This window comes from Notechis scutatus, chromosome 3, assembly GCF_049901735.1.
Source record: "Notechis scutatus isolate UNSWTSFEM ecotype Mainland chromosome 3, rNotScu1.2, whole genome shotgun sequence".
Taxonomy (NCBI): domain Eukaryota; kingdom Metazoa; phylum Chordata; class Lepidosauria; order Squamata; family Elapidae; genus Notechis; species Notechis scutatus.
This window is the reverse complement of record NC_142011.1, coordinates 49,874,501-49,899,002: the sequence shown is the minus strand read 5'-3', so window position 1 is coordinate 49,899,002 and position 24,502 is coordinate 49,874,501. Positions and strand designations below refer to the sequence as shown.

At 35.2% G+C, this 24,502-nt stretch overlaps 1 protein-coding gene across 7 annotated transcripts in view; it reads left to right on the top strand.

Moving 5' to 3' along the window:
* The window catches only part of SCUBE3 (signal peptide, CUB domain and EGF like domain containing 3), a 128,369-nt gene that overhangs the window by 83,352 nt on the left and 20,515 nt on the right, over window positions 1–24,502 (top strand). For 5 of the 7 annotated variants that reach the window (XM_087959802.1, XM_087959806.1, XM_087959805.1 and 2 more), the window contains 4 exons: window positions 8,074–8,121; window positions 14,376–14,492; window positions 17,381–17,503; window positions 20,531–20,647. In XM_087959802.1, coding sequence (XP_087815928.1) covers window positions 8,074–8,121; window positions 14,376–14,492; window positions 17,381–17,503; window positions 20,531–20,647 — 405 coding nt within the window. The remainder of the gene's footprint in view (window positions 1–8,073; window positions 8,122–14,375; window positions 14,493–17,380; window positions 17,504–20,530; window positions 20,648–24,502) is intronic. The other 2 variants (XM_087959804.1, XM_087959803.1) reach the window with 1 other exon arrangement.

Genomic DNA, 24,502 nt, shown 5'->3' with positions numbered 1-24,502 from the left:
AAACATAGCTTAAAATTGTTACATTTGTATTTGTTAATTTCTATTTCAACTAATAACATAATTGATTGCAATTTCTAATTTCTCACAAATGTATTCTATTATGAATACTTACATCAAGGGAATCATAGAATTTTAAACATTTAAATATATTGAATGAAGTCTTACCATGTTCAAGGATACCTACTAATATCCTCTGATCTCTTGGAAAGAGTTGGAAGGTTACTACTAGATTAAAGCAGCCTATTCTAACAAAAAAAAATTGACATTATAGAAAAGTTCAATCTGAGAATAATTGTTACAGTAAAACAATATAATTGGGTACTTTTGTATGTGTTTTGGAATAATAATGTATGCATTAATAATGGAATAAAGAGCATGCATGAATCTTTTACCGGCTTCAGATGCCTATCCATTCTAAGAGATTACTTTTATGAAGTCCCATATAAAAAGTGATCAAAATAGAAAATACTGTAAATATTTTTTCTTTTTGTTCTGTCTTAATTGGTTTGAAAACAGTTCCCTTTAATGGAATCTACTGAGTGGCCTGAGCCTCTGGAAAATGCATAATTTCTGTAACAATTTCTTGCTGGAATCTACACCTAAGTCAAGCCAGCCTATGTATACTCCCACCCTTGATGATATGCAAGAACCGCTTTTGCTTAACAATCTATGTAATCATACTTAATTACACTAATCTTGCCCTGAAGATTAGAATAATATAAAGGCTTCCTTGTAGAAGTAATAGCAGGAATACAACTGGCTTATATTTCAAATCATTCATTTACTACTATTATTTTGGTTGCATATGGACAGTTTTAGTCCAGAAGAATTGGCACCTGGATTCTAAACAAATATATTTGGAAATAAATCCAATTAATTTGACTCAGCCAAATATAAATTTAGAATGCAGCCTGAAAGATCTTGAATATGGGCCAAGATTCATTTTTAGTTTTCTCTTATGAAGTAATGCTTAGCTTTTCTGTTTCCTTAAATGAAATTCTAATATTATGTGTAATTTTTGCTTCACTGCTTATATTTGAGCAATTCCTTTCTTTATTATTTTTATTTTTTTGTTCTGCATGTTTCTGCCCATAAAATATGTATGTTCATTGGTGGGTCTTATTTTACATAAACCATCCACTTGAATGCTGTAACTGAGTTCATACTAATGCTAGCAGACAATTCCCGTCATTCTGCTTTCAGGAGATTCTATATCAGTGCCCATTTCATTATGCTGCTTATTGTATTTGGTTTTCAGGTATAGATATTACAATGCAGCAAATGTGCAACTGTAGCTCATTTTGAATTGCTTATTCTCCACAGAATACTTATTCTATGTTTTTTTTCCCCCTTTGTTGGAGTAATTGGCAAAATCAAAACTGGAGTATCCCTTTGAAAAGATGGTTTGATGACTGATTAGTACAGTTTTCATTCCTAAGAAGTAATAATTGTTTGTTACTTCACTTTATGTGAAAAGCATTTGATAATTGAACTTTGCTTCCTTCATGAATAAATGTACTCAGTTGGAAATCTGACTCCTTTATAGTTTAACAGGGTCTCATCCACATGCTGGATAACTTGGAAAAACACTTTAACCTGATTTTCACAACAAACTCTAGGAAAAGCCCTCCCTGCAGCTCCTTAAGTGTGAAAGTCTTAATTTTCCTGGAGTTCAGATTTAGACCCAGCAGTCATGGATGGTGACCTCCAGGGTCTTTAAATAAACAACAAAGATGCTTCTGGTCTGTCTGTTCTCTTTGAATTGTATGTGGAGGGAATTTGCCATCTGGGATAGCTCTTCATTGACCCGAGAAGCTGGCTATACAATTTGAGTTTTTCTTCTGATTGGTTTTTGCCAGCTATATGAATGTGAAGGAAAGCAGTAACAGCTGAAGCATCCCATTCATGTGTACTGTAGTATATTTTCTGCTCATAGCTGCTGTGCATGGAAAACACTGTTGAATTGTGCAGTCAGGGGTTATTAACAAACCTCCAGTCCCACCATCCCAGGAGGGAAGAACAGGGATAGATTTATAGCTAGGCAAGAGGTTAAGTTACCTCTTTGGATATTTATAACTGACCTTTTTTCATTTAATAGCTATACCTCCCCCTTCTGAGCCTTCATTTCCACTAACATATTTCATCATTTCACAAGGAATAAAGTTTCTAAATGCAAACTCACTCCCTTGGCCAAGCACTTTGAAATTGAATGTGGTGTATTTGAAGGGTTGCCCTGAACAGGTTGTCTAATATAGGCCCCCTTCAGATCACACCAAGGCAGGAAGTGCAATCAGTTTCCTTGAATGACAGTTTCATTAGGTTGTGGCTGGCAGTTTTCATTCCTCTGCTCAACTTTTTAATGCTGCTTTTAAAAATGAAAATAATGAGTAACTTTATCCTTTTAGGCAGAGTCAGTCCCAATGAAGGGTCAAAGGCTAGAGAAGAGCATACTGCTAACTTTTAAGTATCCACTATTTATCTTTTGTAAAAATTATTGGGGAATGAAGTGCTACACATTCATTTTGTAGACAGCTAGCCTCACACATTGTGCAGCAGAATGGAAAACACAAACGTATGTTTCACATATTGATGGTATTAATACTTCCTTTACTTAATGAATTTAAATCCTGCCTTGTCAGAAATAACATTTGGGGTTGTTAACAATAATAAAATATGGATTAAAATGGAATTAAAATATAAAATAAATCAATTAAAACAGTTAAAATGTACTTTAGCAAGCAAGTCAGCTTAAAAAGCCAGGAATCAGTCTGCATAAAATTAGCTTTGCCTGTTAAGCATGAGAAAGAGAGAAGAAAAGCTGGCCGTGTTTCACTTCCTGTGGTAGTAGCATCTGGAACAACTGGTGGGAAGGCCTTTTCTTACATTCTCAATGAGAAAAGATCTCCCAAAGATCTTAAAAGCCAATAGTTTTTCAAACATAGTTGTGTAGGGATTTATAGGTTATAACATATAGAGTGAGTTGAGTCTCAAAGTGGATCTGAGACCAATGAAACTTTTGTAAAAAAAAAAAAAGAAAAGTCACATGTTTTCTATAATTAGTTCTGATTAATCATCTGGCTATAATAACTTGGACCAGATGATGTTTTTGGATGCTTTTGAAAGGCAGCTATATGTAGAATATGCTGTAGAAGTCCCAAAAGGATGTAATTTTAAGACGTGTCCCCATGAGTAGATTTAACTTATCCAAATGTATGAAGATTCTCAGTCATCCAGGTCATAGTTGTTTATCAAAAGCTGATTTTATTTTTAAAAAGGCAACTGGACTGATTTTTTTGAGGAAGAAGATGACGTTTTGCTTCCTATCCTGGAAGCTCATCATTTGTTTTGGATGGTGTGGGAGATGGAAGGACAGTAATTAACAGTATAAAAAACCAGCCTTTTCAAATATAAAAACCACTTTTGATATATCCAAAAGTAAGTGCACACTCATCTGCACTGTGCAGGTATATTTTTACTCAATATCAAAACCTGGGATTTGTGAAACAGGTTTAAAAACAAGTATAATTACATCTAAAACAAATTGAATCTTTCTTTTGTCTTTTAACTGATGAGAAGAAGCTCCTGCCTCTTTATGAATTTTGACCTTGTTTGTCCTATTCTACTCCATTGCCAATTCAGATGCTTTAAAACTTGTACATTTTTTTGGATTTAGATGATAATGAGTTAATTTGTATCTGTTGGACGTCTTCAGTAAACCTATGTTTTCAAAGCAACTTCAGGGAAGGTTTCTTATAAGCTACAGTTAGCTAATGATTTATGCTCACATGCATGCCTGCATGCCAAGTCAGCCTCAATTCCTGACTATTGTCTAGATAACTCCATACAATTTTGTTGGTAGTATATTTGGAAGTGGTTTACTATTACCGGTTCTTTCTTCCTTTGGCTGACGGGAAGCATCTTGTCCAAAGACATCCAACAGATTTTGTACATAGGGAATTGCTAAAACATGTGATCTCCCAGTTTTTTAGCCTTACAGCTTTAATCACCAAATTATACCAAACTGGCTCATCACACACAAACCAAAAATTATATTCTTCATAAATAACTTTTGGCCAATCACCACTTGTCTCTTACTACTTAGCCACTTTTCCAAGAAGGATGAAAATTACCATAATATAGTGCCTGAAACAACCTGGCCATTCTATGTTTATGGTATCAGATGCTTCTGAGATAACCTGCATAATTGAATGACACACATCAGTTCTCAATACAGTTGATTCCATAAAGATGATCAAAATACTATATTTCATGCAATCCTGAGATCAGATGGATAAAGAAATGACTTATTGCTCCAGATGCTACAGCACCTTCCCAAAGAATGGAATATTAGTCTAATTATAATAGTTTAGTTTCTGTTTCATTGCCCCACTCGCATACTGTTTGATATGCTATCAGGCCCTCAAGATTATATTTTTCCTAATGGCTGTCTGGTTTGGTTCTGCAACCCAACAAGACAGACACAGACTCCAGAGAGTAATTAGGACTGCAGAAAAAACAATTACTACCAACCTGCCTTCAATCGAGGACCTATATACTGCACGAGTCAAAAAGGCTGTGAAAATATTTACAGACCCCTCACATCCCGGACATAAACTGTTTCAAATCCTACCCTCAGAACAACGCTATAGAGCACTGCATACCAGAACAGCTAGACACGAGGACAGTTTTTCCCCGAACGCCATCACTCTACTAAACAAACAATTCCCTCAACACTATCCAACTATTTATAAAGTTTGTATTGCTATTACTATTAATCTTCTCATCACTCCTTATCGCCCATGCCCTCCCACTTGTGACTGTATGACTGTAACTTTGTCGCTTATATCCTTACAATTTATATTGACTGTTTCCTAGTATGATTTGATTGCTTATTGTACCCTGTGAATATTATTAAATGTGGTACCTGATGACTCTTGACAAATGTATCTTTTCTTTTATGTACACTGAAAACATTTGCACCAAGACAAATTCCTTGTGTGTCCAATCGCACTTAGCAATAAAGAATTCTATTCTATTCTATTCTACTCTACTCTATTCTGTGTGTGTATGTATATGTATATATGTATGTATGTATACACACATGCATACATAACGAAATGTAGAATATATATATGTGTGTGTGTGTGTGTGTGTGTGTGTGTGTGTGTATATATATATATATATATATATATATATATATATATATATATATATATATATATATATATGGCAGACGAACACAATACAGAAGCCTGATCTGATGATGGCAGATGAGATTCTGCCGAAATGTTGCTACAACTTTAAAAGCACAACTATAATGACATGGGAAAATACCCGAACAAAGCTGAATACCATACATGTAAGTACCCGCGAAAACTTAAGAAAACATTTATATATATACATATACACACATAAATATATATTGAAACGTAGAATGTGTGTATATATGTGTGTGTGTGTGTGTATTTTTATTCTACATATATTCTACACACACACATAATATATATTCTACATATATATTCTACATATACATATGTATGTATGTATGTATGTATGTATGTATGTATAACATTTATTTAGGTGAACAAATGTTTTCTATGTTTCAAAACAGCATTACTATAACTGATACCTGCTGATCAGATTTGTATGAATCCATCTTTCATTATATGAGTTTTCAAAGCTTATTTTCATTTTTAGTCAAAGCCATTTCCCCCAAAATATATTTTAGATTTTGAGTCATTTGCAACCCACCGATAAAAACTGAATCAATTTCTCATAGTGCATCAATTCATCAGCAATAATTTTATAAACAAAATTATTAAGAAATTGACAATGTGCAGAAAAGTAGTTATATGTTCAAATTTGCTGACAATTTTCTCAAAGGAGTCTAAAATTCTTGATAATTATGGCTGCAACAAACTCTTTCTAGTGAGAATTTAGCATTTTGATATAATTTCTAAGTTAAATTGGTGAGTATACTGGAGCCAGTATGCTGTGATGTTTACATTTGATGTTTACCCATAAAAGAGAAAAGGCATTGTTTTCTGGGAAAACTGACCACATAGAAAACAGTATCTTCACTGCTACAAAAGAAAATCCTCAAACAATGGCCTACATTTCTTGGGGGCTAAGAAATTAGATCATTAGCAGTATGATGATGAGGCCTCCCCCGCCCCAAATAAAGTTCTCTTTACCAAGCACATTAATGGGGGGTAGAATATCAGTGTCCATTTTTCCATTTTCAGGGAACATCTGTCTTTTCTCCACAATATTACTTGACTCTAGGATTTGGTTCTCATTAGATCTAACAAGCCTGCACTCAGACGCTATGACTCTCTTACTCCCTTTGGAATAATTTGTTCCGCATGCTTGGTTTGCACTGCCCAGTTGCATACTCTCTTCTGCTGCCAGCTTGTTGAGCTGTGGGTTAGGCTTGTCCAATTAGCTATTTCTCTGTAAACTTTGCAAGTGTGAGGCATTAATGTGGGTCATCCCTGAGATGTTCCAGAAATGGCAGATAATTTCATGAAGTTGGTCTCTTATTTCTATTCCTTTATCTTCACTGCTACTGAACAAATTCAAGACATATTTAGTTCCAACAATTCCTGAAACCAAATATTTGTTTGAACTTGCTATGTGTAAGTAAGCATAGTAGAGCTGCTGGACATACTGCTTTTTTTTTTTTTTTTACCATATTGATATGGTGCTATTGAAAAATAATTATAATTGGGAAACAAATGAAAGCCTGTTCATCATTGTATTATAGATCATAGACTACCTTCCTAATGAATAGTCCTTAGGAATCAGATCCCTTATTGTATTTGGTATATACAATTCTCATAGAAAACATGTAAATTATCTACTAGAAACAGATACTTCTCAAGACTCTTAGATGAACAGATACATGTGGGTTCAACTCTTTAGATGTATATGAGAAGATCTAAAGTATTGGTGATTTTAAAATGCAATCCTGTCCTTAGAAACTCTATTAAATTCATTAAGGCTTCTATACTATATATTGTATACTATGTAGACTTATTAGAATTAGGCTAGAATTAAATTTGGTGCAATTTCTTTTGAAATAAAATCCACAGGAATAGGCTAGTAAATACTTTAAAATATAAAAGTTTATATGAATAGCCTTCATTTAGCAACTATACACAACCTTTGCAGGTCTGTAAAGCAATGGAATGGAAAGCTGAAGATCATAGCATAATTGCGGTTTTACTGTGTAACTACTTAATGCCCAAACTGCAGGTTCCAATTATATTTGATAAAATTGGACTACCTGTATTTAGTTTTTATTAGATTAATCAGTTAATTTAGTCTGCATCTAAAGAAATAAAGCATTGTTACTAAGTGCTATGTGAATTCACTTTCTTCCCTTGTCATTCTTTTTCTATTGCTCTTTTTTATTTTTGAGTTTTTGGGTAGGGTCTTTAAAAACATTTTAAATGCAGTAGGAACTTTTTTCAGCTGATGAATGTATTAGAATTCTATTTTTAAGACTACTGTGTCCTCTGTCTTTGGACTGCTGCTTAATTCTGAAGCTGAATTTAGTTTGTTACTAGAGGCTTCATAATAATTTGTTCACTTTGCCATTGTGGACAATCAAATTTGTTTTACATGGATGCTGCTTTCTACCCACAGGTACTGAATTATCTTCTAATAAAAAGAGTTTTTTTAAAGCTGCATTTACATTTAGCTAGAAAAGACATTTAAATACTAACAGTATTAAATACTAATTTCTATCTCTTGTCCACATCTTTTTCTTTTCTGCACATACCCTATAAAAACCCACAAGATGGTTTTTAATAAAGTGAGAATTACACTAGTGAGCAGAGAGGATAAATATATTGTTGGTGAAAAGAAGGAAACCATTATGAAATTGATCCATTGGCCAAATGATTTGGTTTTAGCTAGAATTGTATGTGTAAGTTGGGGTGGGGAACCAGGGAGGGATATCACTGAAAATCTATGATTCAATTGTTCTTTGGGAATATTTACATTTTTAAGAAGCCAAACTCCTTGCTGGACATTGTTTCTAAACCACTTTTTTATAATGTTAAACAGGGGAGAGGCACCTTCAACAGCACGTTACCCCCCCGACGTTTTCTAATGGTAAATATTTTTGTTCTATATATCTTTGAGGAGTTTTATCTATAGCCGCATCTTCTATTGGGGAATAAAATAATCAGGCACTGCTGTATTACTAACCTGCATGCCTCACTTCACATTGTGGAGAATAGGTGGCAGCTGCATTAATCAGAACAGCAGTTATTACTAACTATTTAACCTGCCAGCTTCTGCCCTTTCTAAAATCTATTTTTGCTCTTGAAATCTGCATGGCCCCAGCTATTGAGAGAAATGTAGGTAGGCCTGGAGTTGTCCAGACAACGAAGAAAGAAATACTCAGCTAACAGGATTATTTAAGAAGGAACAAATCAATATTAAAATGGGGGGCTTTAAGCAGCTGCTTGCTTTGCTTGTGTTCATAGCTGTTTTTTGCTAGAAATTATAACTGTGAGCTCTTAAAAGCTAAGGATCAATCAATGTATTACTTGCTTCTATATTATAGGATCTGTTAAACCCATTTAAAAAAAACCACTTATTATCTGTCTTTCATCACTGCAGACTTCTGCAATAGAAGAATAGAAGTTATCATGCTATTAATGGGACCAAAGCAATATTAACATAAATGAAAAGAAGTTAACATGGGATCAGTAATTATATTGAGAAAGTGCATTAGAAATAACTATAGCTCTACCTGAGAAAGTTGCTTTTGAGCCTAAACTTCTAATTGTTATAATTAAACATATTATGAGATCTCTGGCAAGGGAAGGAAGTTCGTGTGACCTGGTCTTTCAAACCAAAAGAACCTTCAAATTTAGATTTATTTTTTTCATTTCATACTTTCAGAATATAAGAGTTTCTTATCCCTGTAGCTTGTGTTTCTCCTTTCTTTGTATCTAAATGCCAAACACAGAATTTTTTTACCCAATCCCCTAACAGATAAAATCATGAAATTACATATTTTCTCTCTAAATCACTTTCCCTCACTTTGTCTCTTTGTGAATTATCTTCCTCCCAAAATTCAAAATGCCCTCCTTTTCCCCTTTCTCCTTTCCTCCTCCTTCCCCCTTCCCTTATGATTACTGCAGATGCTAAAAGTCTCTTAATTTTTTTCCTGCTCCCAGATAGCATTCCGGAAAATAAGATGGAATTACACTTGATGATAGGTAGTTATCTTTCTTACAAGTTGGGCATGTATCTTATCCATAAATCTTTTAAGGATTGTCTTTGAAATAACTGTTTATGATAGAAAGCAACTAATGCAAGCTTCAAGTATTGGTAATAAATTACTTTAGTTATACTTCCTAAAATTGAAATAGAGAATATTTATAGAATATTAATTATGAATGAAGGCAAATATACGTGTCCCAGGATAATGTTGCAGGATCCAGTCTGAGTTGGTCATTGGGATCAGAGGTTTTGTCTCCCGAGCTTTCACACTTGTTTCCTGGGGATAGGCTCTAGCACGAGTCTGAAAGCTTGGAAGACAAAATCTCTGATGACTGACCCATATTGAATCCTGCAGAAGACTAATTCTCCGTGTTTGGTATCACTGTGATACTTTGGGTCTTTCTTGGAGGTACCCTATTTTCTGCCATGACCATTTTGTCCCTATTCTATGAGTGCAATAGAATTACATCTTTGACTCTGCAGTGTTAAACTGGTATTTTACTCAAAAGCATCCAACTATCACTACAAAACGTGTGAATTCTATGTGCCTTGCTACCCATCACGTCAGAGGCAAATTAAACAAGTTGTGAGGAGGGTTAGTTGTTTCAATTTCTTTGGTAACTTGTTATCCTTGTCTACCATCTCTCTGATACTGATACTGATACTTTCTGATCTAAAGATCTGAACATAGTGATGCAAGAAATGCAACAAAATCTGTTTGCAGGAATTGCAATCAAGTGCCTTCTGAATGGAAGCAAGAAACCTGGAATTTTGCACTTATTGCCTATATAAATGAAGAAAATGAAGTGGAGAAAAAATAATGAATAAAAGCACTGTTTTGACTGAGCTCTTTTCATGTCCCAATATATTTATGTTTTATTTTATTCAATTTGGATTGACCTGATGGGGTATAGAAGGAGGGGACGTAGGAAAGAGTAAAAATATGATAGTGTCCTAAACCAAATCTTTCCCATTCTTGATGTGATACTGTGATTGCTGATGTTTTTCCTGTCTGTTGGTCACATGCAGAAGAAGCAAAGCATGAAGTGAACCAAGTGATCTCTCCATTGTACCCCTGATTGAGCTGCCTAACCTTAATGCTGTATTGGTAGTTAATTGGACTTCAACTTTTGGGGATGAAAATTTATTTATGGAAAATAATTCACAAAATCAAAAATAAACAAAGTGGAACATCAAACAAATAAAAAAAAATATATTTTTGCCATGTCTTGGTCTAGCCTTGAGTCTTGGATTTCCCAGGTGGTCTCCCATCCAAATATTAATATATTTAACTTTGCGTAGATGTCTAAACCAGTAAGAAGCTACCAGATGCTGATGCTTGCTCAGGTAGTATGTAAGAGAGAGACATAAGAAAATCAGTTAAATGTTTTATTTCAGCTTATGATTTTGAATTTTTTAAAAGTTGTTTTATATTGAGATCCAGAACTCCACAATACTTTAATTATACACAATTAACAGAACAGAGACCTTTGAGGTCTTCTAGTTCAACTCTTGCTCAAGTAAGAAACCTTATAACATTTCAGAGAAATGGTTGTCCAGTTTCTTCTTTAAAGCTTAAAGTGTTGGAGTATTCACAACTTCTGGAGGCAAGTTGTTCCACTGATTAATTGCTAGGTTGGTTCTCTTCTAGATGATTAATTTCCATCAATTGCTTCTTGTTCTGCCTTTGAGTGCTTTTGAAAATAGATTGACCCCCTCTTCTTTGTGGCAGCCCCTTAGATATTGGAATACTACTATCATGTCACCCCTAGTCCTTCTTTTCATTAAACTAGACATTCCTAATTCCTGCAAATATTCTTCATATGCTTTAGTCTCTAGCCCCTAATCATTTTTGTTCTTCCTCCCTGCACTCTTTCTAAAGTCTCAGCATCCTTTTATATTGTGGTGACCAAAACTGGATGGAATGCAGATAGTCCTTGACTTACAACAGTTTTAGTGACCATTTGAAGTCACGGTGGTGCTGAGAAAAGGGACTTATGACCATTTTTCATACTTGGAACAATGCAGCATCCCTGTAGTCATGTAATCAAAATTCAGATGCTTGACAACTGGTTCATATTTATGATGGTTGCAGCATCCCAGGGTCATGTGATCTTCTTTTGTGGTCATCTGATAAGTGAAATCAATAAGGAAGCCATATTCACTTGACAATCAGGTTAGTAAATTAACAACTGCAGTGGTTCACTTAATAATTGTGGCAAGAAAGGTAGTGAAATTGGGCAAGACTCACTTAACAAGGAGGACTACCTGTATTCCAGGTGCTGTCTTACCAAAACATTATAAAATGGTACTAACACTTCACGTGATCTTGGTTCTATCCCTCTGCAGCACATTTTCTTAAAGTACAATTCCTGTGTATTTTAGTTGTACTACATTCTGAAGCAAGAACATGCACTGGTAAAGATGACTTTGCATTAGTTAATGAAAGGGTGTTCTTCATGTAGGCATCAAATGAAACAAACAAAAGAGTAGAATCAGATTAAAAAGAATTAACTCTGCACTGTTCTTTTAATCAATATGTTATATTGAGTTTGTATGTCCTTGGTGATTACAGGAGAAATGTAATCATTTGCATTGCTCAGTCTAAAATGCTGATGATAAAGAAATTTGAATTTAAAAATCTTGTAAATCTAATTATCAGCATATTTAGGAGTAAAGAGCGAGCTAACAGTGTGCTTACAAAATTGTATAATCCTAGAATTTGGCACACATGCTAAATTTCTATAAAATTTTCCTTTTAAAAAGTTAGTCAAAATTTTAACTATTAAGGATTATTGCTTATTTGTTCCATGAATGAATATGATCCCTATTTAATAGAGCTAATTTAGGAGAGAACTTACAGAATCACATAAAATTAGAGACAGTTTCAGTGATCAAATATTTGGGGAAGCAAGAGCCAATGTTTATGGTGTATGCGGTAGATTATGAAAATAGATAGAAGATCTGGACTAGATTATAGAACTTTCTGGAAAAAGAGAAACAATGGAAGACTCCATTGTTCAGACACCTCTTGAAAAAATAATTCAGCCAAGACAGAATTACTAAATTGAATTTCTTAAACAGAAATCTTTGGACCCATAAAAGTACAAGAGGGTTGCATACTTCTCAAAAACAAGATTTAGGGAGTATAATTGTTATAACATTTTAAGAAGAAGGAAAAGAGGGAAGAGGTTTAGGAAATCAAGAGTTCCTTTTAGGAAAATTGAGAGTTTTCCATTCTCATTTGGATGAGAAAAACAAAAATTCAAAGCACAAAGCAGTATTGGGTAACTCTAAATACAAAAAGGATCTGGATGTCTTAATGATAAATAGAACATGAACTCAAAAGTATGATCTAGTTGCAAATCTAACAGGGATTCTGTGGTCATGTGGTCATATATTAAGAGGTTTTAGACTAGATCGTTTCCAAGAATATTGAACCTGAACAAAAATGCAAGTGGAATTGTAGATGCTCTATTTTAGGGATAGTCCTCTTTAAAAAAAACCCACAGTATAACCCTTTCTTTCTGTTCTCAAAATCAAGGACACTCAATCTGTCATTTGTGAAACTATTATTTAATGGGGACCATTGCAATGTTCTGTTCCATCATTGCATTCTGGAATAAGAGATTATATATTTAATAAAAATTTGTGCAAACCATCAATACCCAGATCATAAACACTTGCTATCTTGATGTGGATTTTTGCCAGTAGAAATAATTGGGACAGGCTTAAAAAAGGGGGGATCCCTAATTTTTAAATCTCAGAGAAGGTATACTGTATGTATATGTGGCTGGCTAAAGAAATATCCCACATTTGCTGGGAAGATGGAGATGGAAAAGCAGGCTGAAAGGTAGAAAGCAGGTCTGATTTGCTTCACCCCTCCTATATCCTCCACTTTTCTCCTCAAAAAGCCTCTTCTGTACCACTCTTTTTTTAAGTAGACTCTCTTTCAATATCATAATCTAGAGGAGAAAAAAAAACTTCTTAAAGAATTGAGTGTCAACACTGACTTCAATGAAGAGCTCTAAAGGGGATTTAGCAAATAAGTGAAAGGATAAACATTTTTCTCCATACCCATCAATTCTTCCTTGTAAATATCAGCCCTTTCATTGGCTGTCCTAGAACCCAACTTTATACCCTCCAGATGTGTTGTACCCCAGTTCACATAATCTTCGAACAGAAACTTAATCCAATAGCTCCATTTATTCCTTAGTAAAATAAGATATTATTCAAAGCTCTTTGGACCCAGTTGTAATGGTAGAGCATATTATAGGTAGTCCTTGACTTAGTCATACGTCAGTAACAGTTCAACCTGGAATTATGGTCATAAGTAATTCTGGTTGTTAAGCAGGCAACCATGTGACTAGATCCAAGTTTATGACACTTTTTGTGGCAGTCATTAAGCAAATACCGTGGTTGTTATGTGAATGCCATGGTCATTTAGAGAATAGAATTATATCCAATGGACTTTTTTTGCTGGAAACCAGAAGTAAATAAACTATCAAACTGGCAAATAAACTATCAAAAATTGCAGTAATGTGACCACAAAATGCTGCAGAGGTCATAAAGATAAACTAGTTGCCAACCATCCCAAATGTGATTACATAACCATGGGAAGGAGTGCAGCCATTGTTACTTCAAAATTGGGTCATAAGTACTTTTGGAGAGTCTGTCATAACTTCGAACAGTCACTAAGCAACTGGATGTAAGTTGAGGATTAGCTGATTGTGCATTCTTCTCCCTATACCTGTCTTGGAAAAATCCAGGCATTCATTCAGAGTAAAAGTGAAATATATTTATACTATATTTATAATAACTATATTATGAAAAACTTTAAAACATTAATTGAATTAATACATTTTATTCTATTAAAAGCTTTCACTTTTCAAATGTTTGAATTTGAGTCTAAATGATTTATTCAGATTTTCTTGTTTATGCCAAGGAGTTTTGCCTCTAGAAACAGTGCCATCACTCTCTAAACTCAACTCTTAAGACATGTTGTTCCTATATTAAAATCTTTGTAGAACCGCATATATCTGATGTTTGAAAGATCTTTTCAAGATACTGGAAAAATCTTAAATGCACGTATGCTTTAAAATAATTCTAATTGGCTTTTGATCTTCTTTCAGAGACCTGTGCTGTTAACAATGGAGGCTGTGATAGCAAATGCCATGATGCAGCCACAGGCGTACACTGCAGCTGCCCCATGGGATTCATGCTTCAGGCTGACAGGAAAACTTGCAAAGGTAAGATGCAACCACAGTCTTTATCCAGTAAATGGACCTGATGCAGAGAAAAGGATACACCCATGTCTTCAACTGGTATTAATTTTGCATTGAGAAGAAATGGAGGTTTGTAAGAGCCATGGTGCTGCAGTGGTTAGAATGCAACATTGCAGGCCACTTCTGCCCATGGTCAAGAGTTCAATCCTGACCAGCTCAAGATTGACTCAGCCTTCTATCCTTCTGAGGTCTGTAAAATGAGGACCCAGATGACATTATAAACCACTCAGAGAGTGCTGTAAAACACTGTGGAGCGGTATATAAGTCTAAATACTATTGCTACTGTTTTTAAAGAACAATCTGAAAAAAATTGTGAGACTGAGAAATAAGTGAGACTTCACAAATGGAGGGAGTCTGTGTTCTGTCTCTGGCAGTTCCAGGGAATGTGACTTTAGTTAAAAACAGCCCTCTGCTGAAAGCTGTCTAACCAGTTTACTGATTCCAGATCCCATTTGTTTCATTATTATTTTTCAGATCTCATTAACTTTAAGATGCTGGAGTTGCAGGAAAGCATAATCCCCCAGAACTGTATTCTCCTTAACTGGGACTTCATTACTGTTCAGAGCTACTTGATTACTAATAAATTTCAATGATAGTAACAATAACAGCATTGAAATTCATTGTACTTGCTGAGGTTGGTTGGATTGGGGCAAGACAAGGGAGCAATTTTTGATAATGTCTGGCTGAGCTTATTTTCTGGGATTCATCAGCTTTTAACAAACCATATCCTAGCAGTAAATTTTCTGGCATGTGCTACAAGTAAAAATATTTCTTTATAGATAGTAGACACTTCATTAGAGTTTAGGGAATTAAGCAAGGCAGAGAATATGTTCTTTCTACCTTTTTTGGCAAAACAATTCTAAAAATTACAGCTAAATTTAGAATATAATCATTTGGCTTTTATTTGAAATTAATTTTAGGAGAGAGAATGCATTGATTCTTTGTTGTCTTCAGTGGTATCTTGTGCTATCCATCTGAAAAGGGTATAGATGACAATAAATGAGGGGTGTTATTGTCTGTAAATTCTTCCTTTCAACTCTCTTCCTACTCTATCACAGCCTATTCAGTAGACACTTTCAATTGCTTTTGAAAACTATCTTTGAAATCAAGCTTTTTCTGGCTTTTAAAAGTGGTGATTCCTTATGTTGCTTCTGCTTTAAATTATTTTAAGTTTTAAAAGATATATTGTTTCATTAATCTTTTTGTGCTCTTATGTTCACTTAACTGTTATAAATGAGCTTTGTCTAAGAAAAATGTAATGAATATTGCAATAAATAATTCGGAGTAGTCACATTTGTATAGTTTACAAAACTATAGATTTACATTTTATTATGATTAAAGCTTTTCCCCAACATTAACTCTATGAAATATGTTGGGGTGAGAGAGAATGAGAGTCACTCAGGGAGTTTCAATAGTTCATAGAGATTTGAACCTGGGTCCTTCCAATTCTAAGATCACCATACTCCTATACTACAATCTCGTCTCTTTCTCCTCTGCATTTCCTTGCACAGAACAAAATTATGAATTCTTGCTAAATGCAACTGGCTAGTATTCTTAGAAATTCTCCAAACACTAAAGAAGTTTAAGAAAAGCTGCATTTTGGATTTTATTTATATTAAAAGCATCTATCCAGGTCAGTTTAACTTGATTTGGAAGTTAACCAAATCGAGTGCATATCTTTATCTGAACTACAGTATCATAAAACTCCAAGCAGTTCGGGATGATTGGGTAACAAGCACCTTACAGCACAAGGAATTATAGATAGACCTCAATTTACAACCGTTCATCCAGCAAGTGTTGAGAATGATGGTGATGCTAAAAGAAGAGGTTTATCATTGGTCCCCAAAGTTACAGCTGTTGCCGCATCCCTGCAGTCATGGGATCAAAATTCGCCCACTTGGCAGCCTGCCCTCATTTACAACCACGGAAGTGCTTCAACTCTTTCCCCACCTATTCCTCCCTATCTATATCTTTTTGGCCCCTGCATTCACAATCCCTGCCACCCTAGCTGGCATTTGCCACCTTCTTGTTTCTGTTCCTGGCCAAGCATGCTTAGCCTGGCTCTGCAAAGCAGATGTTGGTCATATGAGGGTTTCCCCCCCCCTTAAGTTGTTGTGATGGCGGTTTCCTCATAAGACCTGGGGAAGACAGGCTCATGTGGTCAGCAAGTGCCTCATAAAGGGCTCATGCCCCGTCAGCATTGGGAACAGGAGGAAGGCAAAGGTCAGCTGGGACAGTGTAACTGGGGCAGGGAGCACAGGGCAGCAGGGATATCAGAGCACAGAGTAGCCCCAGAGCACAGCACACCTGGAAGCGCTTGAGCGGCAGCATGTCGGCCCCTGAGCCGTGAGGTTCTGGGACTGTTTGCTGCCCCTCAAGGAAAGGAGAGGGTTACTAAAAGGTCAGAGTTGTGGGGGGAGCTAGATGGGTTGGTGGAGTTGAAAAGGACACAGTCCCCTACCTTTCCAAGGTTTGGGACTGGGAGGCACCAAGCCTGGGAATGACTTGTATTGTGGTGGGTACTTACTGTATATAACAACTTGTTTTACTTGGTTAATGACAGTAATAAGGAGTCCTATGATTACTGGCACTAAGTGATGCGGTTACGCTTTATGACCACATCATTTAACAATATAAAGTTTTGGACCCAATTATGGTCAGAGGTCAAGAACTATCTGTATGAATACACATCAAAATTAACATCTAAATTGAACTGAACTGAGAAATCAAGTCATTTGACCTGTTCTTCTTCTGTTGAATCTTTATTTGATGACTATATGGCATTCATTCAATTGTCATCTTTTTTTGTACCTAAGCATGTTTTGCTGTGTTTTTTTCCCTCCTTATTACAGATATAGATGAATGTAGATTGAACAATGGTGGCTGTGACCACATCTGCAGGAACACAGTGGGCAGTTTTGAATGCAGTTGTAAAAAGGGATATAAATTGCTTATCAATGAAAGGACGTGCCAAGGTAAAGTCTTCTCACATCTTACTGGAAATAATAATGAAGCAATTATTTAAATATGGAAATAGAGCTTAGTCACATACGAAGAACTCTCAATTTAATTTCTTTTTTTATAATCAGCATAAGAAACAACAACTATCTATGAGGCCTAGATTTCAATGTTTCATAGTTTTGACTTTGCTGTTTACCATTTTCTATTTTATATAATAGCAATGTAAGAATATTAGATTGTCCCTACTGATTGTCCCTAACATCAGATCAATGTTCATCTTAGTTCAGCATTTTGTTTCCAGACAATCTGATTCCTTTAGTGTGTTCACAAGCAGGAGATTTTTGCTGTTGTTCTACTACAGTTTAATATTTAGTGGTAGAGTGCTCTCAACTTGGATGTATCACTGAATCTTGATAGACTTGTTATGATGATGTCCTTGTTGTCCAAATATTTATCCATTCTCATTTTAAAGCCATCGAAGATAGTGAATATCCTAATTTCATAGGGAAATTATGTTCTGTGTAAAAAAGTGCTCTTTTAAGTCTGTTCTAAATTTACTTCTAATTGCCTTCATTGGGTGACTCCTGAAGCCATTTTGAAAATGCTATTCATCTTCTCCATGCCACATATAATTTTAAGAACCTTGATCATGTCCTTTTCTATCATTATTTTTCCAGTCTAAAGAATTTTAAATATGTTTGCTTTTTCTCACAGGGAAAATATTTGACCCTCCTGGTCTTTTGGTTGAATAATGGTTAACAATGTTGGCAGTTTTATTTTCATTCTCATTCTTAATGAATGTCCCATGGAATTTGTCTTTTTCCCAGTTGACACACATACTGAGTCAGTATTGCCATTACTCACTGTAACCCCAAGTCTTTTTCCAGGTTAGTTAAGAGACAGCAAAGACTTCATTGGTGCATATGTAAAGTTAGGATTTTTTGCTTTAGCATACATCATTCTGGAATGATTATTCATCTATTCATATAATTATCCTTGGGAGGATAATTATAAATAGCCACTTTTTTACCATCCTGAATATTGGAAGTTTGGAAGTTTATTGTATATCCTTAAGATCATTGATAAATAAAAAACACAAATCCCAGTATGGTGTTACAAGGCTTCCATTGAGAAAATTGTCTGTTTATTCCCACATAGGCATCTTTTTTATTCCTTTGTCTAATGCTTTTGTTTTCTGGTTAAATATAAAGAACTTCTTAATATTTCCCCCTTAATACTAATAACAACCACCCTTCTTCTCTGACTTTAAGACATTAAGGAGATATTTGACCTTACTAAGTTTTCTTTTCAGACCACATCCATGTAGCTGTTGAGCCTCGGTCCCTTCCTATCCCAGAGCCAGCAGCCAATGGTGCTGCCTTCACAATATATTTGCTGCCTCCACAATGCACTTTCATCATGAATAGGTCAATGCTGCACTGCTGTCCTCAGAGCTTTCAAATGCAACATTCTAAAAGCCACGAGGATGGTTCCCTCAGTTGAAATTCCATCCCTTTCCATTGTCATCTATCATGTGAAAAGGCTCTTACACTTGGTGTGCATAATACTTTAGTTAATCTACATCCTGCAATTTTTAATCAATTGTTGATTGACTGAATTTTATTTTAGAAATCCTTTGTATTTTTAAAATATTGACCACTAAATTCTGGCAAAATGTTAGAGCATTTTGTATCCCGTGGCTTCAACAGAGTACAGGCAACGTGTCCTTTGAATGATCCTTCTAGAAATGTACCTTAAACCTGGCAGAAGTTATTCAGTTTCAAGGCTTTATAGCACGGGTGTCAAACTCGCTACGTCACATTGCCGTCACATGACATATCACAATGTTTTTTTCCCTTCACAGAGCTGGCATGGATGTGGCCTGTAGGCTGCCAGTTTGACACCCCTGCTTTATAGCCTCAATGTTGCTCATCAACATGGCTCTGCATGCCATTGTAGCAGGATAAGAGAAAAAACACAGTTTCCAGGATAGAGGGCCAAAAGCCAGCCTTGGACCTCCTCAGGTGCAAATGGATGATGAGATAGGAAGACATATACTTTGGATATGGATAGAGGGCTGTCTTCATGTTCTCACACAGGGCAAAGAAGTTGTGTAATTTTGCTCTTGGTATTTTTTTTTTCACTAGATTTTTTTTCACCAGTTCTTTTTCAGAAGTTATAGTCAAATGTGACTGTGTTGAGCCCTCTTGGCAGTTTCTCATTTGCACATAAGCTCAGTGCAACAGCACTGATATTATACCCATTTGGTTTATAACATACTTTGTGTCTATCATAGTTGCCCCTTAGGATTAAATGTAGGATTGCAACTCTTTGGCTAGATGAAAAACCACTGTTCCAAGCATAGATATTTAGAATACCTTGAAATTGGCTTTATTTGTTATGGCCTGAGCATAAATGTACCCAATTTACATCAGGGTGATTGAAATCCTCAATTATTAAAACTTCTCCATGATTTCTTTCAGCACCTTAGAACTTTTAGAACTGTGATAAGATAGGCAATGATATAACCTATACCTAATAGAGATTTAAAAAAGAAATTGCAATCAGTAATGGTTTGGAACTTAATTTGTACTGTTATTTTTGGGCTGAGGGCTACTAAAGTAAATAGTTAATTGCTATTAGAATGACATTTCCTCCTAATGTTCTCCTAATCCTGGGCAATTTGGTACAATTTCACACTTTCTTGTTAGTAAAAAAGCAAAATAATCCCAATCTCCAGGCATACTACCTACAAATTTATTTATTATTCATTCATTTTTATCCCTTTATTATTTTTATATACAATTCAAGATGGCAAACATAACTAACATTCCTTCCTCCTATTTTCCCCACAACAACCCTGTGAATTGGGTTGGGCTGAGAGAGAGTGATTGGCCCAAAGTCACCCAGTCAGCTTTCATGCCTAAAGTGGGACTAGAATTCACAATCTCCTCATTTTTAGCCTGGTTTCTTAATCACTAAACCAAACTGGTTCTCATTTATTGCAATGCAAGCTTATGCTCTCTTTTCCTGTTTCCCAGATATTGATGAATGCTCCTTTGATAGAACTTGTGACCACATCTGTGTAAATACACCTGGGAGTTTCCAGTGCCTGTGTCACAAAGGCTACATGCTGTATGGACTCACCCACTGTGGAGGTATCAGTGTGATAGATGACGATGTATGGAACATTATAACAATTGCTTTTTTGGTACCTCTTTTGTGAATCTTCATCCTGCTGTCTCTTCTAATGAGTAACATGTTCTTTCTTCTCTTAGATGGAGCCCAATACCTCTGACATCCAAAAAAAACTTAGTTCAGTTTGTTTGTCTTTGGTAGACCTGGAACCTGATTATACACAATATATTTGGAGAACCATGTTACTCACAAATTTATATATTAAAACCTTTGTGCTGCATAGTTAGCATTTACAAATATAGTATTTATCATCAGAATACTTTGCTATTATCTAGAATAGAAAATTGGATAATAGATTATAAAATTTCAATAACAAATTTAGTAACAATTACTACGCAAATAGTGTTGGATGGGAGTGGCTGATCAGGTATTGGACAAGACTTCAAGAAATTAGGATGAGACTATATGTTAAATTGAGGCAATTGGTATGCATATAGAGTAGCATTCCATAGTCTACTGTATATTCAATGATCCAAGACTTCAACAAACTTCTTGGTATAAGAGAAAGACAGAGCACAGGAACTCTTGTTGACCTAGAGTTTTCTCAACAACTTCATATAAAGGTTAGAAAACACAGGGGACAAATAGAATCTCAAAGTATGCCATAAGTTAGTTTTCCAGAAACCAAACAACAGTGCCTAGCACCATTTTTGGGAGCATTTAGCCAACTTCCTTACTGACTAAACATCTCAAACTACTGTGATCAATAGCCTGAAACTGCAGAGAAATCAGCACAACTAACCATGATTAATGACTGCTATTTAGCTGCCAAAATAAATCTACTAATATGATGAATGAATTATTTACTACAGCCAAAGATCATAAAATAGTCTACAAGATCTGAAATATTCAGACAATAATAAATACATAATAAAATAGACAATAACATAAAGTCAGCAAAAGATTATATATGACAGCTGGAGAAAAAGGTGGATTCCAGGTTTTTTAGGTCCCCTTGTTATCTCTTGCTGCAGTCTGTGTACTGATGGAGAAAAAAATCAACATTTAACTCAAAGCAGGCCTTCAATCTGCTAATAATGGGTAAAAAAGGTGAGAAGGAATTTGTCTTAGAAAAATTACTGAAAGGTAATAATTAATTTATTGCAAGGGTCTTCAAACTTGACAGCTTTAAGACTTGTGGATTTCAACTCCCAGAATTCCTCCTCCAGTGATGTTAGCTCAGGAATTCTGGGAGTTGAAGTCCACAAATCTTAAACTTGCCAAGTTTGAAAACCCCTGGTCTATTGTATAAATCCCTATAAAATTCATAGCACCACAGAACATGCCAACTGATCCACTTTTCCTTGAGACACAGTTAGATCTTATCAAAATAAAATATATAACTTATTAGCATGCAAAATCCTATTTATTTTGCCACACCCATTCTCATTTTATGTGATTAATTTTTATCAGACATTTGTAGACTTGGAGGTGGGGGAAGCAAGCCGAAATTATCATAAGTCTGAAAGGGAAGGCATTATTGACTTTGTCATCGGTTTAGATAGTTTTAAATAATTTTAAATAAATTAGGCAAATTAAGGATGGTGAAATTATTATCACTGAGTACTGACTAGGTGGATGTGCCCCCCTTCTAGCAACTAAATTGGCAGCGCTGAAAGTCCTATAATGAATTAATTAGCATAAGATATGGTAACTATAGATCTGAAAGTTAAGAAAAAGTGTACCTTGCTTCAGAGCTTATTAAGACTTTTCTAGATTATTCTAGTCAACTAAACTAAATAATTTTTGGCTGCTCTAATGAGGCATTTTTAAGGAGGCATGTTTCCTCTTTCTTGTTTTTTAATGGAAGATTGTTGTCTACTACTCAAGTTAAAACCCTTCTCTCTTATTCTAAATTCAAAAGAAAGCATTTAGAGATTATTGGCTATTTTTCCTGTGGTTAAAATTCTGTGGAGTTATGATTTATTTATACGGTGTAAACCATAACTGGCTGCATTATAGTACATGCATATTGCTAAGCCAGATATTAAGCCAAAATATTACAGCCTATTGGTTGGGTCTATCTAATATCTATTAAACCTTCACAACCTTCAGCAAGCTTGTGAAATAAACTTTTTACTAATTAGCAATGAGAAGATAATATTCTGAATTTAGGATTCACTTGGAGTAAGAGAAGCGAGTTACATAAAAGAGCAAGAGAGGATGGAGCCAAGCTGAAAAATGCCTTGACAATGACATATGAATCAGCACTTAGCCTATTCCAAAGAGCTGGGAGCAAAGCCATGACCTGAATGTGCCACGTTGTGTGGGAATATGCTCTGGCAAAGCTTGGAAGGAAAACTGAAATACTTTTATGCGAAGCTTTCGGAACAAAGTGGTCCTTTATGGATTTTTCCCCCTTTCTTTTTTCTGCTGTCATTGTGTTGGTGTGTATTTTTCTGTGTCAGACCTTTCGCACAGATTTCCATGGTTGCGAAATTATGTACCATAAAGTAGCAGGAATGCTGAAAAAAGGATAGCATTAGCAGACTGGCTAATGCAGCTGGTTTTTTTGAACTTCAGATCTCATGCCATTCTATTTTCTCTATATTTTTCTGTTCTTCATTACATTTTATCTCAGGAGTGACATTTAAAGTGGCTTACTTATCACTGGCACAGGTCAAAGTGATTATCTACAAGATGGTTTCTAAACCTTGACAACTTTAAGATGTATGGACTTCAACTCCCATAATTTTTCAACCAGCATGAGGTTGAAGTCAATATATCTAAAAGTTGCCTGGGCTGAGATCCACATTTTTTTAGATGCTAAGCACTACATTAATTAATAGGAACATGTTTTGGTTGTCAGTTGGTATTTCTCAAAACTTGTCAAAGGAACCCTGAATTACCTTTAAAATCTGCTTGTCTCTCCTTTGGGTTTACGGGGTGCTGATATGCTTAAAAAAGATAGGACTTATAAACCAGTAATTGTGGTATAGAAAAATAAAATAAAATGTAAAGAAAGGGGACTATATGATATAGTTTGCTTGAGACAGGAGGATTTTATAGAAAACATAGCTCCTGCAAGCAAAAAGGGTAATAAGTTGTAGACTCACCAGATGCTAGGGAGTTCATCAGATGTTCCTTTAGATGTTTCTATGTGGACACATTTGCATGAGAAGGAGGTGTTTTTTTAACAATGAGTTCATATTTCTAAAGCCCCTGGATTAACTTTTGTACAACCTCCGAAAATATTCCATGCTGATATTTTGATGACAAGATAAGTTCTCCAGTTTTTCTGGGGGTCTTACAGTTGGGAAGGATACCATTTTTCTTTACCAGTTTAATCCTATGGTTTTGTGTTCCAAGACAAAAAGTAGAAAGGATTAAGCAATATTAGGGTAAAAACATACATCATGTTTTAGAGCAGGGGTCCCCAAACTTGGCAACATTAAGGCTTATGGACTTCAACTCCCAGCTTTGCTGGCTGAGGAATTCTGGGAGTTGAAGTCCACAAGCTTTAAAGTTGCCAAGTTTGGAGACCTCTGTTTTAGAGCAGTGGGACCAATTTAAAACGGCTTTCATTTCATTTAATCCAAGCATATGTCTGGGAGATGAGAGGGACATACAGATTCCTATTACCTTCCCAAAAGACTACTGTGGATGGTCTTGAATGATAGGTTCTTGAAATGATTTCAGGATGCTTCAAGGCAATCTTCATTCCCCCATATTATGTAGCCCCAGAGTAATTTTGTGATTAAGATGAAAGATGATTTTAGCCTATATTTGATTCTCTAGTCATTTAAAGGCTAAGAAGAAAGGAGAAGCATTTTTATTATTATATAATGTTTTCACTTTCAGGTTTCATGGAGAAG